The following is a 24,956-nucleotide window of genomic DNA, read 5'->3' as shown; positions in this document are numbered from 1 at the left end:
GGCTATTAGTAGTAAAGTTTTGGGAGAGTCAGAAGTTACAGTCGAATTTTCGACAGCACAGGGGTGGGTGCCCCTAGCCTCCATGTTCAGCAATCAGTTGTATTTCATAATATCACATAGGCATTTTCCAATGTTGGGATTTCTAATGTACCAGCTCTTCTTAGTCTTATCAAGCTATTCCCTTCTCCTCACTTTTCTAGTATTAAACACCATTAGTTTGAAGTTCCTCATTTTCCAGCTTATAGGATTTGGGATAGCTAATCAGAGTAGAGTGAGGTTTTTTTGTTTTTGTTTTTGTTCTGTTTTGTTTTGTTTTCAGAAAGGGTCTTGCTCTGGAACCCAGGCTGGAATGCAATGGTGTGATCATGGCTCACTGCAGCCTCAGCCTCCCAGGCGCAAGCGATCCTCCCACCTCAGTCCCCTGAGTAGCTGGGACTACAGACATCCACCAAGATGCCTGGCTAATTTTTGTATTTTTTGTAGAGATGGGATTTTTCCATGTTGCAGAGTCTGGTCTTAAATTCCTGGGCACAGGCAGTCCGTCCTCCTCCCAAAGTGCTGGGATCACAGGCATAAGCCACTGCATCTCGCCAGAATAAGATTTTACAAACAATAATTCAGAGACTAGGTCCTGAGATGGAAGGGTTTATGTTTCAATTCTATATATCAACTCTTTCTGGAAAGGATTATGTTTTGTACACCAGTTTATTGCTCTACTCTGACAGGATTTTCCTCTGGAGCAGGGGTAGGCAAGCTCTTTCTGTAAGGGGGGCTAGATAGTAAATATTTTAGGCTTTGTGGGCCATGTGGTCTTTATTCCACCTACTCAACTCTGCTGTAGCATGAAAGCAGTCATAGACAAATGAAAGAATGTGGCTGTGTTCCAGGAAATCTTTAGAAAAACAGGCAGTGGGCCTGATTTGGTCAGTTTTCTTTAGAGCATAGCTACATCCTCCTCTTTCATTAGTTACTGTTCCTCTCTTTTGCACTTTTCTATTTGACCTTTCTTTCTCAGCTGCTTTTTAAAAAAGTTTTATGAGATATATTTCACATGCCATACACCTCACCCATTTAAAATATATAGTGTTTTTTAGTATATCACAGTTATGTAACTCTTACTGCAGTCTAATTTCAGAATATTTTCATTCCCCCAAAACAAATTCTAGATCAGTTAACAGTCATTCCCTGTTCTTTCCCCGCGCTCTGAAGTTCTATATAACTATGAATCTGTTGTCTTTATAAATTTGTCTATTCTAGACATTTTGTATAAATGGAATCACAGACTATGTAGTTCCTTTGTAACTGGCCTCTTTCACTTAGTATAATGTTTACAAAGGTTATCCATGTTGTAGCATGTATCAGTACTTCATTTCTTTCTATTGCCAAATAAGATTTCATTGTATGGATATACCACATACTGTCTGTGTGTTCATTAATGGACATTTGGTTGTTTCTGCTTTTTGGTTATCAAAAGTGCTTCCATCTGTAAAATAGGGATAAGGAGCTGAAAAAATGCTTTCATGAATATTTGTGTACTAGTTTTTGTGTGGATATATGTTTTTATTCTCTTGAATTCCACCCAGGAGTGGAATTGCTGGCCACATAGTAACTCTGTTTTACCTTTTGAGGAATTGCCAAACTGTTTTCCAAAGCTGCCCCATCATTCTGCATTCCCAGGAGCAGTGTACAAGGGCTCTGATTTCTCCACATCCTTGTTAACACTTGTTACTGTCTTTTTGTTTATTATAGCCATCTAGTAGATATCAATTGTCAGGTTACCACCTTGCCATTTAATCCTTTTTCTGTAGAATTGGCCTTGAATCCAGCTCTTGAAGATTAGATTATGACTACGTAGCAAGTATGAATAATACCTGGTGACAACAGTATTGTCCAATTCAGTTTTTAGAACTTGTAAAGTTTAATTCTTTGCTTACTAACTTAGTATAACAGAGTGGATTGAGTTAAAAATTTTTATTAACTTAGGACTCAAGTGGATGGTCATGGTCATTGTAGCTCTTTATTTTTGTCTTTTTGCATCTTTATATTACACAACAACCATCATTTTTGTGTTTCCATTTTGTTTAAATTTTTAAAAATTTAAGCCGTTTTAAGGACTTGAGTTTCTGGAAATAATTGCTTTCTCCATGTTTATGTATCATTTTCCCTACCATGATTAATTTTAATTAGCTTTTAGAGATTGTTTGTTTGTTTCACTGAGACAGTGTCTCACTCTGTCACCCAGACTGGAGTGCGGTGGCGCTCTCTCAGCCAACTGCAACCTCCGCCTCCCAGGCTCAAGCGATCCTCCCACCTGTCTCCTGAGAAGCTGGGACTACAGGAGTCCACCGCCATGCCTGCTAATTTTTGTGTTTTTTGTAGAGACGGGGGCTTCACCATGTTGCCCAGGCTGGTCTCAGACTCCTGAGCTCAAGCAGTCCACCCTGCCTCAGCCTCCCACAGTGCCAGGATTACAGGTGTGAGCCACCATGCCTGGCTAGTATTTTATTTTTAAATAAATATTCTTTATAGAAAATGTGGAAAGTATTGAAAAATACAGAGAGAAGGAATAAAATTTTCACACTCCAGATAGTCTTTGTTAATGTACAGTGTACGTACTTTCAGTTTTTTACCTATGCTTTTATTTTTATTTATTTATTTTTATTTTTTTGTTTTGAGACGGAGTCTCGCTCTGTCACCCAGGCTGGAGTGCTGTGGCCGGATCTCAGCTCACTGCAAGTTCCACCTCCCGGGTTCACGCCGTTCTCCTGCCTCAGCCTCCCGGGTAGCTGGGACTATAGGCACCGCCACCTCGCCTGGCTAGTTTTTTTTTTTGTAGTTTTTAGTAGAGACGGGGTTTCACCGTGTTAGCCAGGATGGTCTCGATCTCCTGACCTCGTGATCCACCCGTCTCGGCCTCCCAAAGTGCTGGGATTACAGGCTTGAGCCACTGCGCCTGGCCTTACCTATGCTTTTAAAAAATACCTTATATGAATATGTACACACATCCATAACAACCAGGTTTTGAATACCTAGAAGGAGTTAGAACCCAACAAGATGACCCCTGTGTCATAGAACATAGTTTCTATTTGCTGAAACTGGCACCCTAGATTAACTGGAGGATTGGACTTTAATGAAGGATTTATTGATTGTTCCACCTACAGATAAATCTATAGAGCTTTACATACAAAATCTGATTCTTCTCTTTCTCTCTCTCCCCCCGTTCCTCCCTCTCCACCCCCTCTTTACTGTCTACTCTGTTTTCCTAGGAACTCTAGCCAAGAACCACGGCCTACACTCTCCAACACAATCCAGAGGCCACAGCTAGGTCCCACAGCTAATTTATCCCTGGAGATGGGCTCAGGACAGCTGGCACCCAGGTAAGAAATGGTCAAATAATCATCTGTTGAGCAGTCACCCAGGGGGTGGTCATTTGCAATCCCATATATTTTTTGTTTGGTTGGTTGGTTAGTATTTTTTTTTTTTTTTGAGAAGGAGTTTTGCTCTCATTGCCCAGGCTGGAGTGCAATGGCATGATCTAGGCTCACTGCAACCTCTGCCTCCTGGGTTCAAGTGATTCACCTGTCTCAGCCTCCTGAATAGCTGGGAGTACAGGTGCCTGCCAGCACCCCGGCTAATTTTTTGTATTTTTAGTAGAGACAGGGTTTTGCCATTTTGGCCAGGCTGGTCTCGAACTCCTGACCTCAGGTGATCCACCTGCCTCGGCCTCCCAAAGTGTTGGGATTACAGGCGTAAGCCACCATGCCTGGCCTGTTTGATTTGTTTTAAGGTTCTTTCTCCAGATTCTTTAAAAAAAATTTTTTTTTTTTTCTATTTCTCTTCTCACCTGGCCTTTGACATATAGGCAGCAGCAACAGCAAACAGAATTGGACATGGTACCAGGAAGAGATGGACTGGCCAGCTACAATCATTCCCAGGTGAGTTGTGTCCTCTTTGTTGAAGAGGATAGGGAGTATTTACTTAGGAAGTGTTCTCCAGTACTAGTTAGAATGTACATATGTTTTATATGAATTTTAGGGTTATTGAATCGTCATGTTAAATCTTTAATGGTTATTTTTATCATTGTATTCCACAGGTTGTTCAGCCTGTGACAACCACAGGACCAGAACACAGCAAGCCCCTTGAGAAGTCAGATGGTTTATTTGCCCAGGATAGAGATCCAAGATTTTCAGAAATCTATCACAACATCAATGCAGGTATGTTTCTTTCTCATTATCCTTTTAAATTCTCATTTAGATCACTTACTGATGGGCATGCCACTGCCCAATCAGTAATCTTCCAGTGTTTTTCCACTTAATCGTAATGCCACCTGAGTAAATAGGAACTTGCTGAACTAATATACTACAGCCCCTTGACTGGCCCTCCCCCAACTCCTTTTGGTCCACAGATCAGAGTAAAGGCATCTCTTCCAGCACTGTCCCTGCCACCCAACAGCTATTCTCCCAGGGCAACACATTCCCTCCTACCCCCCGGCCGGCAGAGAATTTCAGGTGAGCCCCGTATATATGTGCTGCTTTACAGGGCCCTGAGGGATTCAGCTGCTGAATCCAAATTTAATTCTTCCCTTGCTTTCTCTGGTTATTTCAGAAAAAGCAGTGAAGCTTGTAGGGCCTAGCGTGAGGCAAACAAGCTGCTTTTCCTCCTTCTATTTCTTTGCACCTGTCCTATTGCCATGTTCTAGGCTCCATCTCTGTGTGTCCTGGTCAGTGTGTGACTGTCAGTCTTTCTTGTCTTTTCCAAATTGTTATCAAATTTTCCCTAACCTGCAGGAAGTCAGGGGGATCTAGGGACAGCACTAGATTGTCCTTTGATTCCTGGCTTCTGTGATAAATCTATCCCTTTAATCCTTTACCTCATTTATTCACTCCTAGGAATAGTGGCCTAGCCCCTCCTGTAACCATTGTCCAGCCATCAGCTTCTGCAGGACAGATCTTGGCCCAGATTTCCCGCCACTCCAACCCTACCCAAGGAGCAACCCCAACTTGGACCCCTACTACCCGCTCAGGCTTTTCTGCCCAGGTAAAACCTATCATCTGTTTGTTCCCTGTGTATTATTTTCTGTTTGTTTGGGCTTTTTTCCATATGTAAAATCAGTGTTTTTTATTTTAAATACCTTCTCCACAACCCCTGTTCTCCAATTTCCAATTTCCATCTTTGTTGAGAGTAGCTAATTAAAAATCACAGATAATAAAAAAATCTCAGTAGTGTCTGTGGTTTTTATCTTAAATATTCACCTTAAATCAGAATTGCTCACTTGGAACATTTTGAGCACGTCCGATTTTCAGATTTGTTTTGGAGTGAATTCTAAGATGTTTCCTCTTTGTTTAGGACTCCATAAGGCAGGAAAAAAGGAGAAAATTAATGACTAACTTACAGTGATGTCTGTTTACAAAAAAGTTGAAACATTCTTTTTCTTTTTTCTTTTTTTTCTTGAGATGGAGTCTCGCTGTGTTGCCCAGGCTCTAGAGTGCAGTGGTGCGATCTCGGCTCACTGCAAGCTCTGCTTCCCAGGTTCATGTCATCCTCCTGCCTCAGCCTCCCGAGTAGCTGGGACTACAGGCGCCCGCCACCAGGCCCGGCTAATTTTTTGTATTTTTAGTAGAAACGGGGTTTCACTGTGTTAGGCAGGATGGTCTCAATCTCTTGACCTCGTGATCTACCCGCCTCGGCCTCCCAAAGTGCTGGGATTACAGGCATGAGCCACTGCACCCGGCCGAAAAATTCTTATATAATATTCATATATATAATATAATGCACAATAAATACCTTGTCTAAAGAAATATTCTTTAATATTACTATATATTTATGTTATACAAGTAATAGTTTTAAAAAGTCAAAACCAAAAGCAGGCTGCAGAATGTTACATGCAATCTGATCTCAATTGTGTACAAAATGCACGAGAAAATAGAAACTGGAAGAAATTATCCAAACATGTTTACCATGGAATTACGAATGATTCTTATTTTCTTTATATTTTCCTTCACTTTCCAAATATTCTATAAAGCATATACACGACTCTTGTGAGAAAATAGTTTTTATAAAAAATACATCATTAGGAATAAATGAACGCAGAACAGACTGAATAATGGTGCAGAATATTTTTTCTCTGCATATAGTACTTTTGTTGTTGTTGTTATTTTGAGACAGAGTCTCGCTCTGTTGCCCAGGCTACAGTGCAGGGACGCAATCTTGGCTCACTGCAACCTCTGTCTTCCAGGTTCAAATGATTCTCCTGCCTCAGCCTCCTGGGTAGCTAGGATTACAGGCACGTGCAATCATGCCCAGCTAATTTTTGTATTTTTAGTAGAGACGGGGTTTCACCATGTTGGCCTGGCTGGTCTTGAACTCCTCACCTCAGGTGATCTGCCTGCCTCAGCCTCCCAAAGTGCTGGGATTACAGGCATGAGCCACCCCGCCTGGCCTGCATATAATACTTTACTGTTACGAATGCATCTAGTTTTGTGTAACTTCACAGTTTATAAGATGCTTTCGTTTAATTCTTACAACTTTTATTAATCCCATAGTTCATTGCTTTTTGTACCTTTATCTCAGCTGCCTAAAAAATAGTGTTAAGAGAGATTGAGAGTTAATTGGAAGAAATATACAATAGGAAATAAGTGATGAGCTTGGTTCAGAAGGATGCAGTGATTGACAGTGTTGACTCTCATAGGCATGGTATGTGCAATGATGTTAATGCTGTATTTGTTCTGTATCCCCTCTCCATCTCTTTTTAGCAAGTGGTTACCCAGGCTACTGCTAAGACTCGTACTTCCCAATTTGGTGTGGGCAACTTTCAGACTCCATCCTCCTTCAGCTCCATGTCCCTCCCTGGTGCTCCAACTGCATCGCCTGGTGCTGCTGCCTACCCTAGTCTCACCAATCGTGGATCTAACTTTGGTGAGTCCAGACCATAAGGAGAGTAACAGAAAAATCGCACCGCTAAAGAGAAAGGATTTGGTAGTTAAAGTTGTTTGCCTGTGTTCTGGGTACACTGACCTAATTGTAGGGAAATGCAAGGTGACAGTCTATTTAGAATTTAAAATCTACCAGTTGGGCATGGTGGCTCATGCCTGTAATACCAGCACTTTGGGAGGTTGAGGCAGGTGGATCACCTGAGGTCGGGAGTTCAAGACCAGCCTGACCAACATGGAGAAACCCCGTCTCTACCGGGCGTGGTGGCACATGCCTGTAATCCCAGCTACTTGGGAGGCTGAGGCAGGATAATCGCTTGAACCTGGGAGGTGGAGGTTGCGTTGAGCTGAGATCGTGTCGTTGCACTCCAGCCTGGGCAACAAGAGCGAAACTCCGTCTCAAAAAAAAAAAAAAACCTACCCACATGAAAAATACTTTAGCACATATAACAAAAATCATAACAAAAATCATGTATATTTTTATACATTTAATAGTCTGCACATTTAACGTAAATGAGTAAAAGACTCTATGGAAAGGCTGCCTGGAGAAGAATAATTAATTTAGGGCTGAGTTTTGAGATAGAAAAGGCATTGATTGGTGGAGAGAAGGACAGAGTTATCCTAGGTAAATTAATGGCTTACCTATAGTTGTTTACTTGTGGCATTAGTACACAGTGGAATTGTGTAGATTGGCGTTGTTTATTCTTCCTTGCTGTATTTCTAGCTCCCGAGACTGGACAGACTGCAGGACAATTCCAGACACGGACAGCAGAGGCTGTGGGTGTCTGGCCACAGTGGCAGGGCCAGCAGCCTCATCATCGTTCGAGTTCTAGTGAGCAACATGTTCAACAACCATCAGCACAGCAACCTGGCCAGCCTGAGGTCTTCCAGGTAAGAGAGTGAAGGCTTTCAAAAATTAGAAGCTGGGAGAGAAAGGGTCAGGGAGGAGGAGAGACAGTGAAGGAAGCATGCCTGGATTGAGGTGTTTGATTGGAAGTATATGTGAGAAGACAGAGAGGGATAAATGAAGGGATCACTGTCAGTTATTGAATATATTGCGGAAGCTAGAGGCAGTAGTGCTTGTGTCTATAATGTCAGCCCCTTAGAAGGCTGAAGCAGGGGATCACTTGAGGCCATGAGTTCAAAGCCAGGCTGAGCAACTAGCCTGATCCTGTCCCTGTCAAACAAACAAAAAAGGAGTATGAATTGAGTGTGATGCATACCATTTAACCAGAACAGACAAATTTAGCGCTATAGGAAGATGCCAAAGAAAGTTACTTTAGCTCATTCAAATAGTTCCACATACCCAAGTCATAGTAGCTTTGGGTTTAAAAGAGACAGAATGATTAAAAATAAAAAGTAATGCTCACTTCAGCAGCATATATACTAAAATTGGAATGAATATAGAGAAGATTAGCATGGCTTCTGTGCAAGGATGACACACAAATTCATGAAGTGTTCCATTTAAAAAATTATAAAAAGTAAATGAAATAGAGCATACTGATTATAGCCATAATGGTCTATTTACACAATTCCTGAGGGACTGCAAGAGTGAATGGAGTAATCTTAGGCAGGACAAAGGAAGAGCTGGTTTAAAGCAAAGATTGAAAGAAAGCAAAACAGGTCTTGGTGGAAAACAAATAAGATAAGAGACTCCATATATGTCTATAGGGGGTTATATGAAATACAGCAAGCAGATTTTTCTCCCTTTGAAAATATTGGGAACTAGGAAAAGGAAAAAGGTGGAACTGTAGGAGGAAGACAGAAGGGATTAGGAAAAAAGGCTGTGATCTAAAGGAGTCAAAGTTGTTGGAAGTAAGGAAGGCTAAGAGAGCACAGCAAAGACTCGGGGTCAGGGATGGTAGTGCAGGGGAATGGTGGAGTAGAACTTGGTAAGTGTAAGAGATCAGGGTGTGTGACCCAAACTTAATCTTTTTCTTTTATCAGGAGATGCTGTCCATGCTGGGAGATCAGAGCAACAGCTACAACAATGAAGAATTCCCTGATCTAACTATGTTTCCCCCCTTTTCAGAATAGAACTGTTGGGGTGAGGATAAGGGGTGGGGGAGAAAAAAATCACTGTTTGTTTTTAAAAAGCAAATCTTTCTGTAAACAGAATAAAAGTTCCTCTCCCTTCCCTTCCCTCACCCCTGACGTGTACCCCCTTTCCCTTCTGGCTGTTCCCCTGCTCTGTTGCCTCTCTAAGGTAACATTTATAGAAGAAATGGAATGAATCTCCAAGGCTTTTAGGACTCTCTGAAAATTTGAGGCTGGGTGAAGTTAAAACACCTCTCCTTATGTCTCCTGACCTGAAATTGTATAGTGTTGATTTGTGCTAAGATCAAGAGGCAGGTTAGAAGAACGTGACATCCACTGTTTGCCTTGGATAGTATGACTTGTTTTTGGAAAGAAATTCTGAAGAGAGTGGAGGAGAGGAGAAATGTCCTCATATTTGAGGACCATGAAACGTGGTAGGTATATATGGGGCTTTAGCAAGTGAGCATAGGCTCTTTTTGCTGCCTGTGAGCAATCCCTCTGGAAAGAAACATGTGAGTAAGTGAGAGAGTGTGTATGTGTGTGTACGTGTATATGTGTGTGCGCACGTGCTTCTGTATTTCACTCTTTCTCCCTGTTAGGGAGTTATGCAAAATTTGTCCCAGATTTTATCTTTGTCTTTCTGTGTACTTTTCAACGAGTCCTAAGGAGTTAAATCTTCCAGGTATTTTCCACTTAGTATTGCAGCCAAAGAATATTTAAATAAATGTCTTTGCTGCGCTCGCATCCATGCCCAGCCAATATACAACTGTAAAGGAAATATAGAAAGTCAGCTGTTGATACGGTTGTCTTCGAACACATTCAGTGATAAAGCTGGGTTACTCCTGCTTTTGGTGCTCTCACCTTATCTGGAAGATCTGCAAACATTACCTAAATAGACTGGCAAGATAAACACTTTCTGAAACCCAAGACTTGGCCATAAAAATAATGCTGCATTTTTCTGTCAGAATCACATATGATGTGTGTTCTGTAGAGGTTATTTCTGCATGGAAACTCAACTTCTTGGATTAGCCATCCCAGTGATAATCCTCACTGTTGGAGTGTAAACCAAATACGAAGCCCTCTTGCAAAGTAGCCTCTTTCATCCCGTACTCAAAATACCAGTTTAGCAAGAAACTGAGATTTAAGTCTTTTGGGCCCCAAGAGGTTTTTCCTCTTTGCTCCCTCCAATCTTGAGATTGGGTTTTACTTTAGAGTGCAAGTATAATAATTCCGTATGATAGATGGGGCCTGGACACCCATCTCAACAGGGTCGCTTGGTAATTAACAATAGCCATATAAATGTGGATACAGGTTACTACCCTCACCTTTTACCTTCCTCAGGTAATAGTCGAAGATATCAGCTTTTTTGTTTTTAACTGGCTTTGGCCAGTAGCTAAAGTGCAAGACTGAATTAATGAGAAGATATATTAAATGTAGTCATAGGGGACTGAGGAGCAAGGATGGCCTTGAAGAGGCCAAAATAATGTCCATTTGCTGGGTTTCCCTTCCTTTTGTCTCCAGTCCGGTGCCAGGTAGTGGAGTAAAAAAGGAGACAGTTTATTTTTTTATTCTATGTGCACACTTACAGTATACATATATATTTATATCACAATTTATGAAACCAAAAAGTTGAGTTTCCAATGGAACCCTTGTTTTTTAATAATCAACTGTTTTTAAATGTGATCAGGACTATAATATTGTACAGTTATTATAGGGCTTTTGGGGAAGGGGAGGATAGCGAGAAGATGCTCTGGGGGTTTTGTTTTTGCTTTTCCTTCAGGGTTTTATTTTTGATTGTTTTGTTTTCTTGTTGGCCATTTCTGTATTGCTGGCATCTGTGCTAAGCCTTACAGTGGCAAAAATAATGACATGTAGCAAAGATTTTGAAACAAAATATTTTTTCCTTTTGTAAAATTTCTTGTGTTGTGTGATCTTGATTGCGGCTTTATCATTCCTTTCCAGTTCATAAACAACAGGCACCCACAACTAGAGGAATCTATAGTTTAAGCTCCAGACATACAAACATAAGGCACATTGTGTCTTTAATTTCAGGAATCAGAAATCATAGGGTTCTGATCACACTGCATGCCTCCCCCTCACTTGTCCTCCTGATCCTGACACATTCTGAGTAACATCAGCAGGAATGCTCTGACCATAAGTTGGGGATTTTGGGGTGGGCACTGCCTGGGTTCTTGGGAGAGAGGAAAAGAGTTGGGACTTGAAAACCACTAGGGCACATCTGGATGCCTTCCCCCAGTATGTCCTCTTCTGGATTAAAATGAGTGAAATTTAAACTGTTTAAGTCTGGACCTGGTTTCCCTCTAGGAGACTATGTTGGTTCATTAGCAACTTTTTTTTTTTTTTTAATGAGAGAGAGAATCTCACTCTGTCACCCAGGCTGGAGTACAGTAGCATTATCTTGGCTCACTGCAACCTCTGCCCCTTGGGTTCAAGCAATTATTCTGCCTCAGCTTCCCAAGTAGCTGGGACTGCAGATGTGTGCCACCATGCCCAGCTAATTTTTGTATTATTTTTAGTAGAAATAGGGTTTCACTATACTTTGGCCAGGCTAGTCTCGAACTCCTGACCTCAGGTGATCCGCCTGCTTTGGCCTCCCAAATGCCTGGGATTATAGGCATGAACCACCGTGTCTAGCCCATTAGCAGCTCTTAAAATTCAGAGGCATAAGCCTGTATTCTTGAGGGTTTATGCATGGAATCCAGCTAGAAACTGAGTCTGTTACAGATCCCATTTATTATCCTTTCTATTCCAAGAAGCCTTTTTTCCTCCTTCCCCACATCTGTTTATGGAAGAAAATGAAGTTTGGGGTGTGGTTTGAGGACTCAGCTAGATTCTTATGATCTGTCACATGCCTGGATGTTGGGGAAGCATTTGGAGAAGCTCATGTGACTTGTCCTAGATTGGGGATTTTAATTGAGACAGATGATGTTTATCGGGCATCCCACCACCTGAGAGTTTTAGCAACAGAGTCACATGGGAGTCCATCAGAACTTACGGCATTGACTCAAGTGCTGTCATAGATAACCAGGACTACGGTTTTTGGTTACTTTTAAAGACAATTTCATCTGGACTTTCTAGGTATATCCTCCTTCAGCAAAACCACATTAGGCTGGGAAAGCTATTCTTCTTCCTGGAAGTAATGACAACTTGCAACCAACAAGCTTACAAAAATACAAAGAATTCTGGAGCCTATGGCTTCCATTACATTATTCTTTTATAGCCTTTTATGTTCATTACCGCATCCCAGAGGCGAGGGTCAGACACAAATTTGAAAATAGGTTTCAATGTTGGAGAGGTAAATCATAACAGGAAAGGGGTAGGAAAAGATGTAATTCCCCCAATGTTATAATAAAGATATTGAAGAAGGATGGGAGAGACTAGGGCTGTGTCCTTCCTTTTACTCATCAAAAGAGAAGGTAAGCTCCTATTTGAGTCCATAGATACTGAGGTCTTGTTATTTGCCACCAAAGACAGTCTTGTGAGACTAAATACCTAGCAACTCCCTACCCTGGCACACATGCTGCACACACACAGAAACACTACAAATCCACTGACTCCTTCCCTCCTCCCTACCCTTCCTTCTCTCAGCATTTCTATCCCCGCCTCCTCCTCTTACCCAAATTTTCCAGCCGACCACTGAAGCTGACTTCCGCAATCCTGATGGAATAAATCTAGCACCCCGATGGTCTGCCCACACTTTGCTGCGGAAACGAAGCCTGACAACAGTTCCATCAGCAGGTAACATTTGCAACTTCCTAGATCTTTTAGCTTTTCATTCCTGTCAATTCTCTAAGAGTATTAGGGATGTGGTGACTTGAGAATCACAATGAACTTTTAGCCTTTGCAGATGAAAACTGAGATGCACTTCTTAGATCATTCCCTGGCTAAATAAAATCTGCCTGGAAGTCTGTAGAATTCCTTGTATGATTTATATGTATACATACATGGTTGTAAGTAAAAGCAAAGTATATAGGGAATCATTTGCCCATCCGTCAAGGGTGGCCTTTCTGCAGTGTTTTCTACTTTGGCCAACAAGGATCAAAAGGGTTAACTCCCTAGTGAGGAGGAGGAGGAGAGTGGTATGGGGAGGTGGTAGCTCAGTGCTTCCAGTTTGCTGAAACATCTCAAAGCCCTTAACACTCTAACTTTTAAATGTCCTACTGGACGTTTTGCCAGTTTGAAAAAATTACATGTAAATGGACTATAAGCAATTGTGTAAGCCATATGACATGCTGCAAGCTGCAAATTGTTCTTAAAATGGAGGATTTGTAATAAAGCAAGCCAATGCAAGAAATGAGTGAAGCTAGCTAAACTTATGAAAAGCTGTGAATTTAATCATCATAGAACATTGCTTTCCAGTCTGAACATTCTTCTAACAAACCTTGGATCTGAGGCTTCTTGTCCTGTGTGGCAGCCACAGTGGTTTTTTGTTGTTAGGAGAAAAATAAAAAACCTTGCCCGCAGCATCTGGTTAAGATTAGGGCAGTTTCCTGCCTAAGGAGGGAGGGGAGAGCAAAAGGAGGAAGAAATGCATAAGGAGAATGAGGAGATAGAAAATGTCTCAGAAAACAGGAAACATTGTCATATATTCCCTTGTCCTCTTCTGACAAGATCTGGGAAAGTACCAGAATTTAGGCAAGAAAGAGAAAAATGCCTCGAAGAAATGATCAGGAAGCAAAACTTAGATGGAAATCTCTCCTTTGTGTATTCTGAACCCCACTACCACCTTCCTCTTTATCTGTCTCCAAGCCTGCTGGGGACCCTGGAGGAAACAGGCACTGAGCCCATTCTGATTGTCCAGTTTCTATCCCATTTCTGGTTGTGTAAATGTGTGTGTTTGTGAGAGAGAGAGAGAGACAGAGACAGAGAGTGTGTGTGTGTGTGTTGGTTAAATCTCCCGAGAGAGAGAGAGAGAAATGGCTACCTCTCCCTAGATCAAAACTTGGAACCAGATGTACCAGCACCCTATCTAAACACAGGCCCCTCCTGACTATCACTGATTTATCACCCTTTCTCTGTCTACCTTCCTCTTCCTCATAAAGCCTAGTTTTCCTCAGTTTCCCTGCCAAATGGAAGAGTTTTCCCTAATTACACTCTTCCGCAGGATGTGGGGGCTCAAGGTTCTGCTGCTACCCGTGATGAGCTTTGCTCTGTACCCTGAGGAGATACTGGACACCCACTGGGAGTTATGGAAGAAGACCCACAGGAAGCAATATGACAGCAAGGTGCCTGGGGTCCTGGAGGGGGCATGGCAGGAGGGCTGAGACCTGAGCTCTCCCATCTTAGCTGCAGACTCCCTTCTTACCAATCCAAATGCTTTATTCCTAGCAAATCAGTCCCTCTTTCCTAATTCACGTTAACATATGGTTTTCATTCCTATGCTTCAAATCATCCTCTGTCAAGTTGTATCCTTCCTTTGCTTTATAAGTGTGTTACATTTCTCTTTTGGGAAGATTTCTAAGATTAATGCTATTCATCTGTAAGCAATTTTTCTGTCTCTCCAGAGCTTTGTGTTGTATTTCTTTACATATTATCTCTTCTTGCAGGCCTTAATAATTCCATGGTTAGTTCCCCAACTAAACTGTTAGGTTTTATGATTGTGAGTTTCCTTTATTCTCCTAAAACCCTTCACAATATGACATATGTAACTGTATACAGTCTGTACAAGTACTGACTATGCTTTGTTTAGGTGGATGAAATCTCTCGGCGTTTAATTTGGGAAAAAAACCTGAAGTATATTTCCATCCATAACCTTGAGGCTTCTCTTGGTGTCCATACGTATGAACTGGCTATGAACCACTTGGGGGACATGGTAAGTACAGCGTCAGCTCCTGTTCCACCTGCACCATTTGCTTTAGTTCCCTGCTGATGCCTGGCCTCTTTCTTCTTTGTCTCAGACCAATGAAGAGGTGGTTCAGAAGATGACTGGACTCAAAGTACCCCCCTCTCATTCCCGCAGTAATGACACCCTTTATATCCCAGACTGGGAAGGTAGAGCCCCAGACTCTGTCGACTATCGAAAGAAAGGATATGTTACTCCTGTCAAAAATCAGGTACTTTCCTTTCTTCTGGGTGTGCATATGTAATCTGGCGTGACCTTTTCCTTTTTCTGCTGCTTTGTTCTTGAGGTGAAAGGGCACCAGGAAGAGAGGGCAAAGGATTAAGGTACATCTCCCCATTCCGTTATTTAACCTCATTTGTTTCTGTACATTTGGGTTGTTTCTGGGTGTTTTTTTCCTTTCTTTCTTTTTTTTTTTTTTTTTTTTTTTTTTGAGATAGAGTGTCACTCTGTCGCCCAGGGTGGAGTGCAGTGTTTCAGTCTTGGCTCACTGCAACCTACACCTCCCAGTTTCAAGCGATTCTCCTGCCTCAGCCTCCCGAGTAGCTGAGATTACAGCACACACCACTACGCCTGGCTAATTTTTCTATTTTTGTAGAGATGGGGTTTCACCATGTTGGCCAGGCTGGTCTTGAACTCCTGACCTCAGGTAATCCACCTGCCTTGGCCTCCCAAAGTGCTGGGATTACAGTCGTGAGCCACCACAGCCTGGTTTTTCTTTATTACAAATAGTGTTGCAATAAGAACCCTTGTGCATATATTTTTGTGCACATGTACAAATATTTATGTAAAACAAGTCCTAAAATTGAAATTACTGGGTCACAATCCTTTCCCCCCGCAAAAAATTATTATTATTGTAATTTTTTTTTTTGAGACAGAGTCTCTGTCACCCAGGCTGGAGTCCAGTGGCGCAATCATGGCTCACTGCAGCCTCAACCTCTCAGGTTCAAGTGATTCTCCAACCTCAGCCTCCCTAGTAACTGGGACTACAGGCACATGCCACCACACCCAGCTAATTTTTAAAAATTTTTTTATAGAGACAGGGTTTTGCCTTTCTGCCCAGGCTGGTCTCAAATTTCTGGGCTCAAGCAATCTGCCTGCCTCGGCCTCCCAAGGTGCTAGGATTACAGACATGAGCCACCCTACCCAGCCCCAAAACGTTTTTGCAATCTTACATTCTTACTAGCATGAGAATGTCAGTTTTTTCACAACCCAAACAACACAGGATTGTATCAGCAAGATAAACAATTGATTTAATGTTCATAAAACAAACACTTTTTGACCCCCAGAACCTACCATGTGCAGTGTTAGGCAGCAGAGATTCAAGATGACTAAGACATAACCTGTGTCCTCAGGAAATCTCAATCTAAAAAAATAGAATAGGAAAGAAAGAAAAATCTACAGTTTAGTTGCATGAACAATAATAGCTAATACTTCTTGAGATTTTATTGTGTGTCAGAAACTTCTTAGCTCTTTACATGAGTTAAATATTTTAATCTTCATAACAATATTTTATACATAGAGAAACTGAGACACAGGCAAGTTTAGTAACTTACCCAGGGTCACAAAGCGACTGGGTGGCAAAGTCAGGGTAGAACCCAGGACAACTGCCTCCAAAGCTGGTACTGTGCTCTGCTTTACTGTAGCTAATAGTAAAAATGGTAGCAAAAATCAATAGCAGTAGAACAATGCATCAGATGTTAAGGGGAAGAGAAAGACTCACAACAAAGACAACATTTGTGCTGAAATTTTTAGAACATATGGAATTTCTTCAGGCAGGTAGAGAGAAGATACAGAAAATGTAAACAGCAAAGATTGATAGTTTCTCTGTATGCCTCTCAGGGTCAGTGTGGTTCCTGTTGGGCTTTTAGCTCTGTGGGTGCCCTGGAGGGCCAACTCAAGAAGAAAACTGGCAAACTCTTAAATCTGAGTCCCCAGAACCTAGTGGATTGTGTGTCTGAGAATGATGGCTGTGGAGGGGGCTACATGACCAATGCCTTCCAATATGTGCAGAAGAACCGGGGTATTGACTCTGAAGATGCCTACCCATATGTGGGACAGGTGAGGTTGCTCCACACAATTATACAGTTCTGTCGGCTCCTCCTTCCCCAGCATGATATTTTGTACTGGAAACAATTCCAGAAATACTGTTTTCTGTTACCCTATCCTGCTTTCTTGATGGAATAATTTCCCACAGAAGACTAAGAAGATTTCCACAATCTGGGGGAACTTAGGGAGCTTAAGCTACTATAGTTCCTATTTGCCTCTCTGCCATGGAGAGAAAACAGAGACTAGGCTATCTACCCCATAGACTTCTGAGCAGGGTTCTATAACCCTTTGCTCAATTCCTCACTCCCACAACAAACCCACAAACCCACCATGCCACACAAATTGTGTGGCTTTATTTTATATCATCTCAGTGTGAGTTTTCAGAACATTTAAGGAAATTATGTAAGTTTACATGCTAACATGTATAAAATGAGAGAAAAAACAAGTTGCTTCATATTAGAGATAAGGGATTAATTCAGTTCCTCCTGCATGATCCTCTAGTCATAGGAAGGAAATCGTATCTGAAAGGGAGGCAACTTGAGGGTTTTTTTATACACATAGGGCTGGGACTGATAGATAATATAATGTAGGGCCTTCACAACAGAAACCTCTGAAATAGGGATAGCAAGTTTGAGAATAAAAATGATGGCTACTGTGTTCTAAGCCATGTCCTTAGTACATTTTTTCTTTTTCTTTTTTTCATTTAATCTCATAACAACTCTGTAAGGTAGACTTATCTTCAATGTATATGTGAGGAAATGGACACTTAAGGAGATAAGACACTATAATTCATACCACTAGTATGTAGCAAAGATAAGATGTATCTACCAGGGATGTTTATCTTTAGCAAACATTCCTAGGTATGTCTCCCATACACATGTGCAAGAATTTCTTACTAGGATATAATGACTTGGAACTGAATTGTCTGGGTCTTAGGGTATATCTATTTTCAACTTTACTACATAATGTCAAATTGTTTGCCAAAATATTTGGAAAAATTTATACCTGCAATGTATAAGAAATCCCATTGAATCACCTTTTTATCAGTATATTTATCTGGCCATTTGCATTTCTTCTTCAATGAATTAACTGTTTTTATCTTTTGCTCATTTGTTTTTCTTTTTATTTTTTTGAAACAGGGTCTTACTGTGTTGCCCAGGCTGGAGTGTGGTGGTACAGTCATAGCTCGCTGCAGCCTCCACTTCCTGGGCTCAAGCAATCCTGTCACCTCGGTCTCCCAAATAGTTAGGATATAGGTGTATGCCATCATGCCCACCAATTTCAAAAATCTTTGAATTTTTTTTTTTTTTGTAGAGGCTAGGCATGATGGCTCATGCCTGTAATCCCATCACTTTGGGAGGCTGAGGCGGGAGGATCACTTAAGCCCAGGAGTTCCAGATCAGCCTGGTGCAACATAGCAAGACCTCATCTCTACAGAAAATCTTTTTAAGAGTAGCCAGATATGGTGGTGTGCACCTGTAGTCCTAGCTACTCAGGAGGCTGGTTGGGAGGACAACTTGAGCCTGGGAGTTCAAGGCTGCTGTGAGCTATGATCATGTTACTGCTCTCTAGCCTGGGTGACAGAGTGAGACCCTGTCCTGAAAAACAATAGAAATTTTTTTTGATAGAGACATTGTCTTGCTACGTTGTCAAGGCTGGTCTCAAACTCCTAGGCTCAAGCAATCCTCCACCTCCCAAAGTGCTGGGATTACATATGTGAGCCACCATGCCTGGCCTACCTCTTTTTTTTTTTTTTTTGAAATGGAGTTTTGCTTTTGTTGCCTAGGTTTGAGGGCAGTGATGCGATCTTGGCTCACTGCAACCTCCACCTCCTGGGTTCAAGCAATTCTCCTGCCTCAGCCTCCTGAGTAGCTGGGATTATAGGCACCCACTATTGTATTTTTAGTAGAGACAGGGTTTCACCATGTTGGCCAGTCTGGTCTTGAACTCCTGACCTCAGGTGATCCACCTGCCTCGGCCTCCCAAAGTGCTGCGATTACAGGTGTGAGCCACCGTACCCCACCTCTTACCCATTTTTAATTGGGTTTTTTTTTCTCTTTCTTAGCAATTCTTAAAAGTTTAAAAAGACTATTTGGATACCAGTACTATGTATTTAAAAGTTGAGGTTTATCTTTTCATTCTCTTTATGATGTCTTTCAATCTAGAAAAGTTAATTTTAATATAGTAAAATGATTAATTTTCCTTTGCAATTTTTGCAATGTGTTTTATTCATTTATGAACGGAGAAAGGTAAGAAAAAGCAAAATTTAAAAAAGAAGAGATCTGGCCAGGTATGGTGGCTCACACCTATAATCCCAGTACTTTGGGAGACTGAGGCAGGCAGATCACTTGAGGTCAGGAGTTTGAGACCAGCAGGGATAGCATGGTGAAACCCCATCTCTACTAAAAATACAAAAATTAGCCAGGTGTGATTGCGTACACCTGTAATCCCAGCTACTCAGCAGGCTAAGGCAGAAGAATTGCTCAAACCCAGGAGGCAGAGGTTGCAGTGAGCCAAGATCATGCCATTGCATGCCAGCCTGGATGACAGAGACTCTGTCTCAAAAAATAAAAAGATAAAAAAGAAGAGATCTGATAGGGCAGCAGCCAGATAACATTTTAAAGGGATGGTATTATAAGTTTGTTTCAGCTATAATGCAGGTTATTCTGACTTTAAAGTATCATCACATAACATCTTTTTGAGTCAGTTTCCAAGATATTCTGTTTCATTTGTGTAGTTTTTGGCACCAGGAGGCATCAGGGATTTGGAGCACATGGCAGAAACAAAGGCATATTGAAAAATATCAAGGCAGTAGACCACTGTAATCTTAAAATAGCACAGCAAATGCTGCTATTGCTGTTAATATTTAGATAATGTTAGATAACGTATTTTTTTAGAGGGTATTTCACTATCTTGCACAGGCTGGAGTGGAGTGGCTATTCACAGCATGATCATAGTACACTAAAGCCTCAAACTCCTGAGCACAAACAATCCTCCTGCCTCAGCCTCCTGAGTAGTAGATAATATATTCTTGTGGATGCAACCTTAGGGTTCTGAAGGGGTAGTCTGTAGGAAAATGAATTGCTGAAAAGAATACACCACCTTGACATGGGCTATTATTCTATTCCATAATTGTGGCTTCCCAACGAAACATTGCTAACTACCTGTAAAATATAGTATTGGAAGTCATAGGCTAAATTGCTAAGTTCTTTAATCTATTTTAGTGTCATGTTATGTACTTTCATATTTTGTCTTTGATGAGAGCACAAGGATCACACCAGTTCCCCTGATATAGGTGCAGAGGGCCCAGGTCTTCCCTCTAGCTAAACTTTGACCTTGGCCTCCTGCCCACACAGAAGCTGGTGCCTTCCTGCCCCCTGAGGCTAATACATACTATGTGGCCAGAAGATGGTTTATGCTTTTTAAAAAAATCTTATTTCAGAAATCTTTCCCTACTGTTTTACAGGTTTTCCTCCCACTTTTATGTCTTAAAACACCTGTATTTTTTTTTTTTTTTGAGCCAGAGTCTCGCTCTTGCCCAGGCTGGAGTGCAGTGGCACGATCTCTTGGCTCACTGCAAGCTCTGCCTCCCAGGTTCACGCCATTCTCCTGCCTCAGCCTCCCGAGTAGCTGGGATTACAGGCGCCTGCTACCATGCCTGGCTAGTTTTTTTGTATTTTTTTTAGTAGAGACGGGATTTCACTGTGTTAGCCAGGATGGTCTCGATCTCCTGACCTTGTGATCCACCCACCTTGACCTCCCAAGGTGCTGGGATTACAGGTGTGAGCCACCGCTCCCCGCCTATAGTTGATTTTTATGTGTAGTGGAAGGCAGGAATCCTCTTTTCGTATTCTTTTTTGTGAGGAAGAACAGACCCTCTCTAGAAACCCTAGACTGCTGCCTCTGTTAGTTCACTGGCATCACTCAAAATATTGGTTGAGTTTCTCACTTACTGACTCATTGCCTATTGCTTTATCCTACTTCTGTTACAATCTTGTTTCTTCCAGGAGGAGAGCTGTATGTACAACCCAACAGGCAAGGCAGCTAAATGCAGAGGGTACAGAGAGATCCCCGAGGGGAATGAGAAAGCCCTGAAGAGGGCAGTGGCCCGAGTGGGACCTGTCTCTGTGGCCATTGATGCAAGTCTGACCTCCTTCCAGTTTTACAGCAAAGGTAAGAAGCTGCTGATCCTATAGAGCACTGTCTTTTATGATACAAGCTTGATGGCTTCTCGAAGGACCTTGGGTATTTTCAGTACTAGTTTTTGTATTCAGATGGAGGTGGCCAGAGAGAAATTAACAACTGCTGCAGTACGGAGCAGCATGTCTGTGGTAAACCCTCCTGACACGGATGGAATTCTACAGAGAGTCTCCTGGACTGGGAGATCCCACAGGGTGACCCTTGGATTGCATACAGCCTCACACTGATAGTTTGTATTCTAGGTGTGTATTATGATGAAAGCTGCAATAGCGATAATCTGAACCATGCGGTTTTGGCGGTGGGATATGGAATCCAGAAGGGAAACAAGCACTGGATAATTAAAAACAGGTAATGATGAGAACATTACTTTTGTTATTCAATCACCCTTTTAACACTCAACCTCACCTCCAGCATCCCAATATTCCTTTCTCTGTCCCAAATCAAGAAAAAATTATCTCAGGCTTCTCACTTCTATCTTCTCAGTCAGAGGCTCTTAATTCTGAGTCCGACACTTAATGGCCAGTGTGTTAGTCCATTTTGCATTGCTACAAAAGAATACCTGAGACTGGGTAATTTATAAAGAAACGAGGTTCGTTTGGCTATACGAAGCATGGCACTAGTATCCGCTCAGCTTCTGATGAGGCCTCAGAGCTTTTTCTCATGGCAGAAGGTAAAAGGGGGAGCAGGCATGTCACAGTGAGAGAGGGAGCAAGAGAGAGAGGGAGGTGCCAACTCTTTAAAGAACCAGCTCTTGCATGAACTAATAGAGTGAGAACTCACTTATCACCAAGGCAATGGCACCAAGCCATTCATGAGGAATCCACTCCCATAACCCAGACACCTCCCACTACACCCCACCTCCCACATTGGGGATCACATTTCAGCATGAAACTGGGAGGGGACACACATCCAAACCATATCCGCCAGACAATAGTGCTCAATTATGTGCTGGGCAGATACTCCCTGTGTGCAAGATGCTTAGTGACATACACAAACCAATGAGCAGGTGATACCTTCAGTGAGCTCAGAGCCCAGTAAGATAGACCTAACTAACCACGAGATAAAGCAGTACAGAGAATCAGCAGGAGCTTTGAAATTACATATTTTTACTTTCTTTTGTCTCTACTGTGATCAGTTTCTTAGGGTGGTTTCCATTAGCAGTCTGTCTTTAACAATAGGGGAACAGCGTAAAGGTTTAATATTCCTTTGAACAGTTTTTTCCCTTCAAGATACACTTAGGATATACGTATATAAGAACTTGCCAAAGATTGTGAAGAGAAACATTTTTTAGAAATAAGATATAAACAGGGCCGGGCGCGGTGGCTCACGCCTGTAATCCCAGCACTTTGGGAGGCTGAGGCGGGCGGATCACGAGGTCAGGAGATCGAGACCATCCTGGCTAACACGGTGAAACCCCGTCTCTACTAAAAAATACAAAAAAGTAGCCGGGCGAGGTGGCGAGCGCCTGTAGTCCCAGCTATTCGGGAGGCTGAGGCAGGAGAATGGCGTGAACCCGGGAGTCGGAGCTTGCAGTGAGCTGAGATCCGGCCACTGCACTCCAGCCTGGGCGACAGCGAGACTCCATCTCAAAAAAAACAAAAAACAAAAAGAAATATAAACAAAAAAAGTTGGTGTTTACTTTCCTATGTTGGGGAACAAAGAAAACTCCAGGGTACCTTGTTTTCCATTTCTCTTTAGCACCTTGTGACTTTTGGGGAGGGGCAGATTGATAAGAATTATAGTTTTCCTTTCCTGGCTGATCACCATTAACCTGGCAGCAGCACTGGCTAAATCTGCTGTCCTTAGTGCCCTCCAAGGAGCAGGAGCCCTAGACTCTGGGGAGCTCACAGACTAACGCAGTGGTGTTGTTCAAACCTGAAGCAACTTTTTATATCACAGTTCCAACTCAAGGTGAACCTGAACATCTTCCCAAGTCTCCCACAGCTTCTGTCCTGTGTTGTCCCTTCTCTTGACTCCCAGCTCCAAGCACTTACCCTGTTCTTTCATGATCAGGTGTCATGTGTGGAGATACTTCCAAGAGAGCTGGGAGGAAGAAAGGACACACCCGGGCAGGATCAGGAACACTGGGGGCCCCTGGAGAAGGGGAGAGTGGGGATAGAGTACAGGTTTTAAATAAAATGTATTGGGTAATTAGAGAAGTTGCTGGTTGGGGAAAGAGGACTGAAAACAATTCAGGAAGATATACAGACAATCTCTCCTCTCTCCTCTTTCTCTCTCCTCTGTCTCACGTCATCTCTCATGTCTTCTAGTCTCGCCACTCATTTCCTTAATAATCTCATCTACTCTCATAGTTTCATCCATCTCTCCTATAGGATTTACTCCCCAATCAAGATCACCAGCTTTAGCCTCTTTCTTATGCTCTCAACTTACATTTTCAAGATTAATCTTCCCCAAATACAGCTCTGATCATATCACTCTCCCACTCAAAATCCCTTACTGGTTCCTCCACTATGATGGGTCACAGAGTAAAGGTGAAGCTCTTTAACCTTGCAGTAAAGGTAATTCAACCTGGTCTCAATCTGCCTTTCCAGACATCTCTCCCACTACACCCTGTTAGGCACACTGTTTTTCAGCTACATGATCCTAACAGTGCCCCACACTTTCCTGCCTCTGTTGTTCATTTCACACCCTTCCACTGGCATCCCCTTCCCACAGGTCGAAATTCTACTCAGCCTTTTGGCTCAGCTTAAATGCCACCTCTTACATCAAGCCTCTGAGATTCTCTTGATCAGAAGGAATCTTCCCTCCTTTGATACCTGTAGTATTATGCCTTCTTGCTATTTCTTGACTTTAAACTCTTTAAAGGTAAAAACCATCATATTCATTTTTGTGTACCATTAGTATCTCGCACAATACTCAGTAAATATTTTAACGAATAAATAAATTGAGAGTACTAAGTACTTTTCTTGATTGGTCTTACAGCTGGGGAGAAAACTGGGGAAACAAAGGATATATCCTCATGGCTCGAAATAAGAACAACGCCTGTGGCATTGCCAACCTGGCCAGCTTCCCCAAGATGTGACTCCAGCCAGCCAAACCATCCTGCTTTTCCATTTCTTCCGCAATGGTGCAGTATAACGATGCACTTTGGAAGGGAGTTGGTGTGCCATTTTTGAAGCAGATATGGTGATGCTGAGATTGTCTGTTCAGTTTCCCCATTTGTTTGTGCTTCAAATGTTCCTTCCTACTTTGCTTCTCTCCACCCATGACCTTTTTCACTGTGGCCATCAGGACTTTCCCTGACAGGTGTGTACTCTTAGGCTAAGAGATATGACTACAGCCTGCCCCTGACTGTGTTGTCCCAGGGCTGATGCTGTACAGGTAGAGGCTGGAGATTTTCACATAGGTTAGATTCTCATTCACGGGACTAGTTAGCTTTAAGCACCCTAGAGGACTAGGATGACCTGACTTCTCACTTCCTGAGTTCCCTTCTATATCCTCAAGGTAGAAATGTCTGTGTTTTCCACTCCAGTTCATAAATCTATTCATAGATCTTTGGTACAAGTTTACATGATAAAAAGAAATGTGATTTATCTTCCCTTCTTTGCATTTTTGAAATAAAGTATTTATCTCTTGTCTACAGTTTAATAAATAGCATCTAGTACACATTCATTTTGTGTTGGATACTGTGCTAGGTGCTGGAAGAAAAAAGATGAATAGAACATTTTCTCTGTACTTGTGCTCACAGTCTGGTTGTAGAGACTGTCACATAAACATTTCATCCCAATTCATTTATTTGTTCATTCCTTCAGCCAATATATATTGAGTGCTTACTCTGTACCAAGAACTGTACTACATTTCTGGAATTAAGTGGATATAAGGAAATCTCAATGTTTAATTCTGCCTGAGGGGAAACATGA

At 42.0% G+C, this 24,956-nt stretch overlaps 2 protein-coding genes and 1 non-coding gene across 3 annotated transcripts in view; all 3 read left to right on the top strand.

The window, feature by feature from the left end:
- ARNT (aryl hydrocarbon receptor nuclear translocator) overlaps positions 1–11,260 on the top strand; it is a 30,823-nt gene extending 19,563 nt beyond the window's left edge. The window contains exons 10-17 of the mRNA XM_031936003.1: positions 3,267–3,377; positions 3,863–3,935; positions 4,094–4,214; positions 4,406–4,508; positions 4,890–5,037; positions 6,753–6,915; positions 7,654–7,820; positions 8,877–11,260. Coding sequence (XP_031791863.1) covers positions 3,267–3,377; positions 3,863–3,935; positions 4,094–4,214; positions 4,406–4,508; positions 4,890–5,037; positions 6,753–6,915; positions 7,654–7,820; positions 8,877–8,966 — 976 coding nt within the window. The 3' untranslated portion in view covers positions 8,967–11,260. The remainder of the gene's footprint in view (positions 1–3,266; positions 3,378–3,862; positions 3,936–4,093; positions 4,215–4,405; positions 4,509–4,889; positions 5,038–6,752; positions 6,916–7,653; positions 7,821–8,876) is intronic.
- Positions 8,292–8,399, top strand: LOC111544029. Its single transcript, XR_002732011.1, has one exon. It is a non-coding gene; the product is annotated as a U6 spliceosomal RNA (small nuclear RNA).
- Positions 11,261–11,772: 512 nt separating the features above from the next.
- CTSK (cathepsin K) lies at positions 11,773–24,708 on the top strand. Its single transcript, XM_023213630.2, has 8 exons — positions 11,773–12,725; positions 14,092–14,212; positions 14,677–14,799; positions 14,885–15,040; positions 16,669–16,887; positions 20,883–21,048; positions 21,318–21,423; positions 24,019–24,708. The coding sequence occupies exons 1-8, from the start codon at positions 12,670–12,672 to the stop codon at positions 24,116–24,118; spliced, it is 1,047 nt and encodes a 348-aa protein (XP_023069398.2). The 5' UTR covers positions 11,773–12,669; the 3' UTR covers positions 24,119–24,708.
- Positions 24,709–24,956: the final 248 nt, after the last annotated feature.

This window comes from Piliocolobus tephrosceles, chromosome 1 (genome assembly GCF_002776525.5).
Source record: "Piliocolobus tephrosceles isolate RC106 chromosome 1, ASM277652v3, whole genome shotgun sequence".
NCBI classification, from domain to species: domain Eukaryota; kingdom Metazoa; phylum Chordata; class Mammalia; order Primates; family Cercopithecidae; genus Piliocolobus; species Piliocolobus tephrosceles.
Note: the sequence above shows the minus strand (reverse complement) of the source record. Positions and strands in the feature narration are given on the sequence as shown.

Excerpts from the sequence above, each read along its gene's own strand:
- CTSK (XM_023213630.2), top strand. The coding sequence starts at position 12,670 with ATGGTCTGCCCACACTTTGCTGCGGAAACGAAGCCTGACAACAGTTCC. Across the intron at positions 15,041-16,668 it reads TTACTCCTGTCAAAAATCAG|GGTCAGTGTGGTTCCTGTTG; the intron begins GTACTTTCCTTT and ends TATGCCTCTCAG. Across the intron at positions 21,049-21,317 it reads CTTCCAGTTTTACAGCAAAG|GTGTGTATTATGATGAAAGC; the intron begins GTAAGAAGCTGC and ends TTTGTATTCTAG.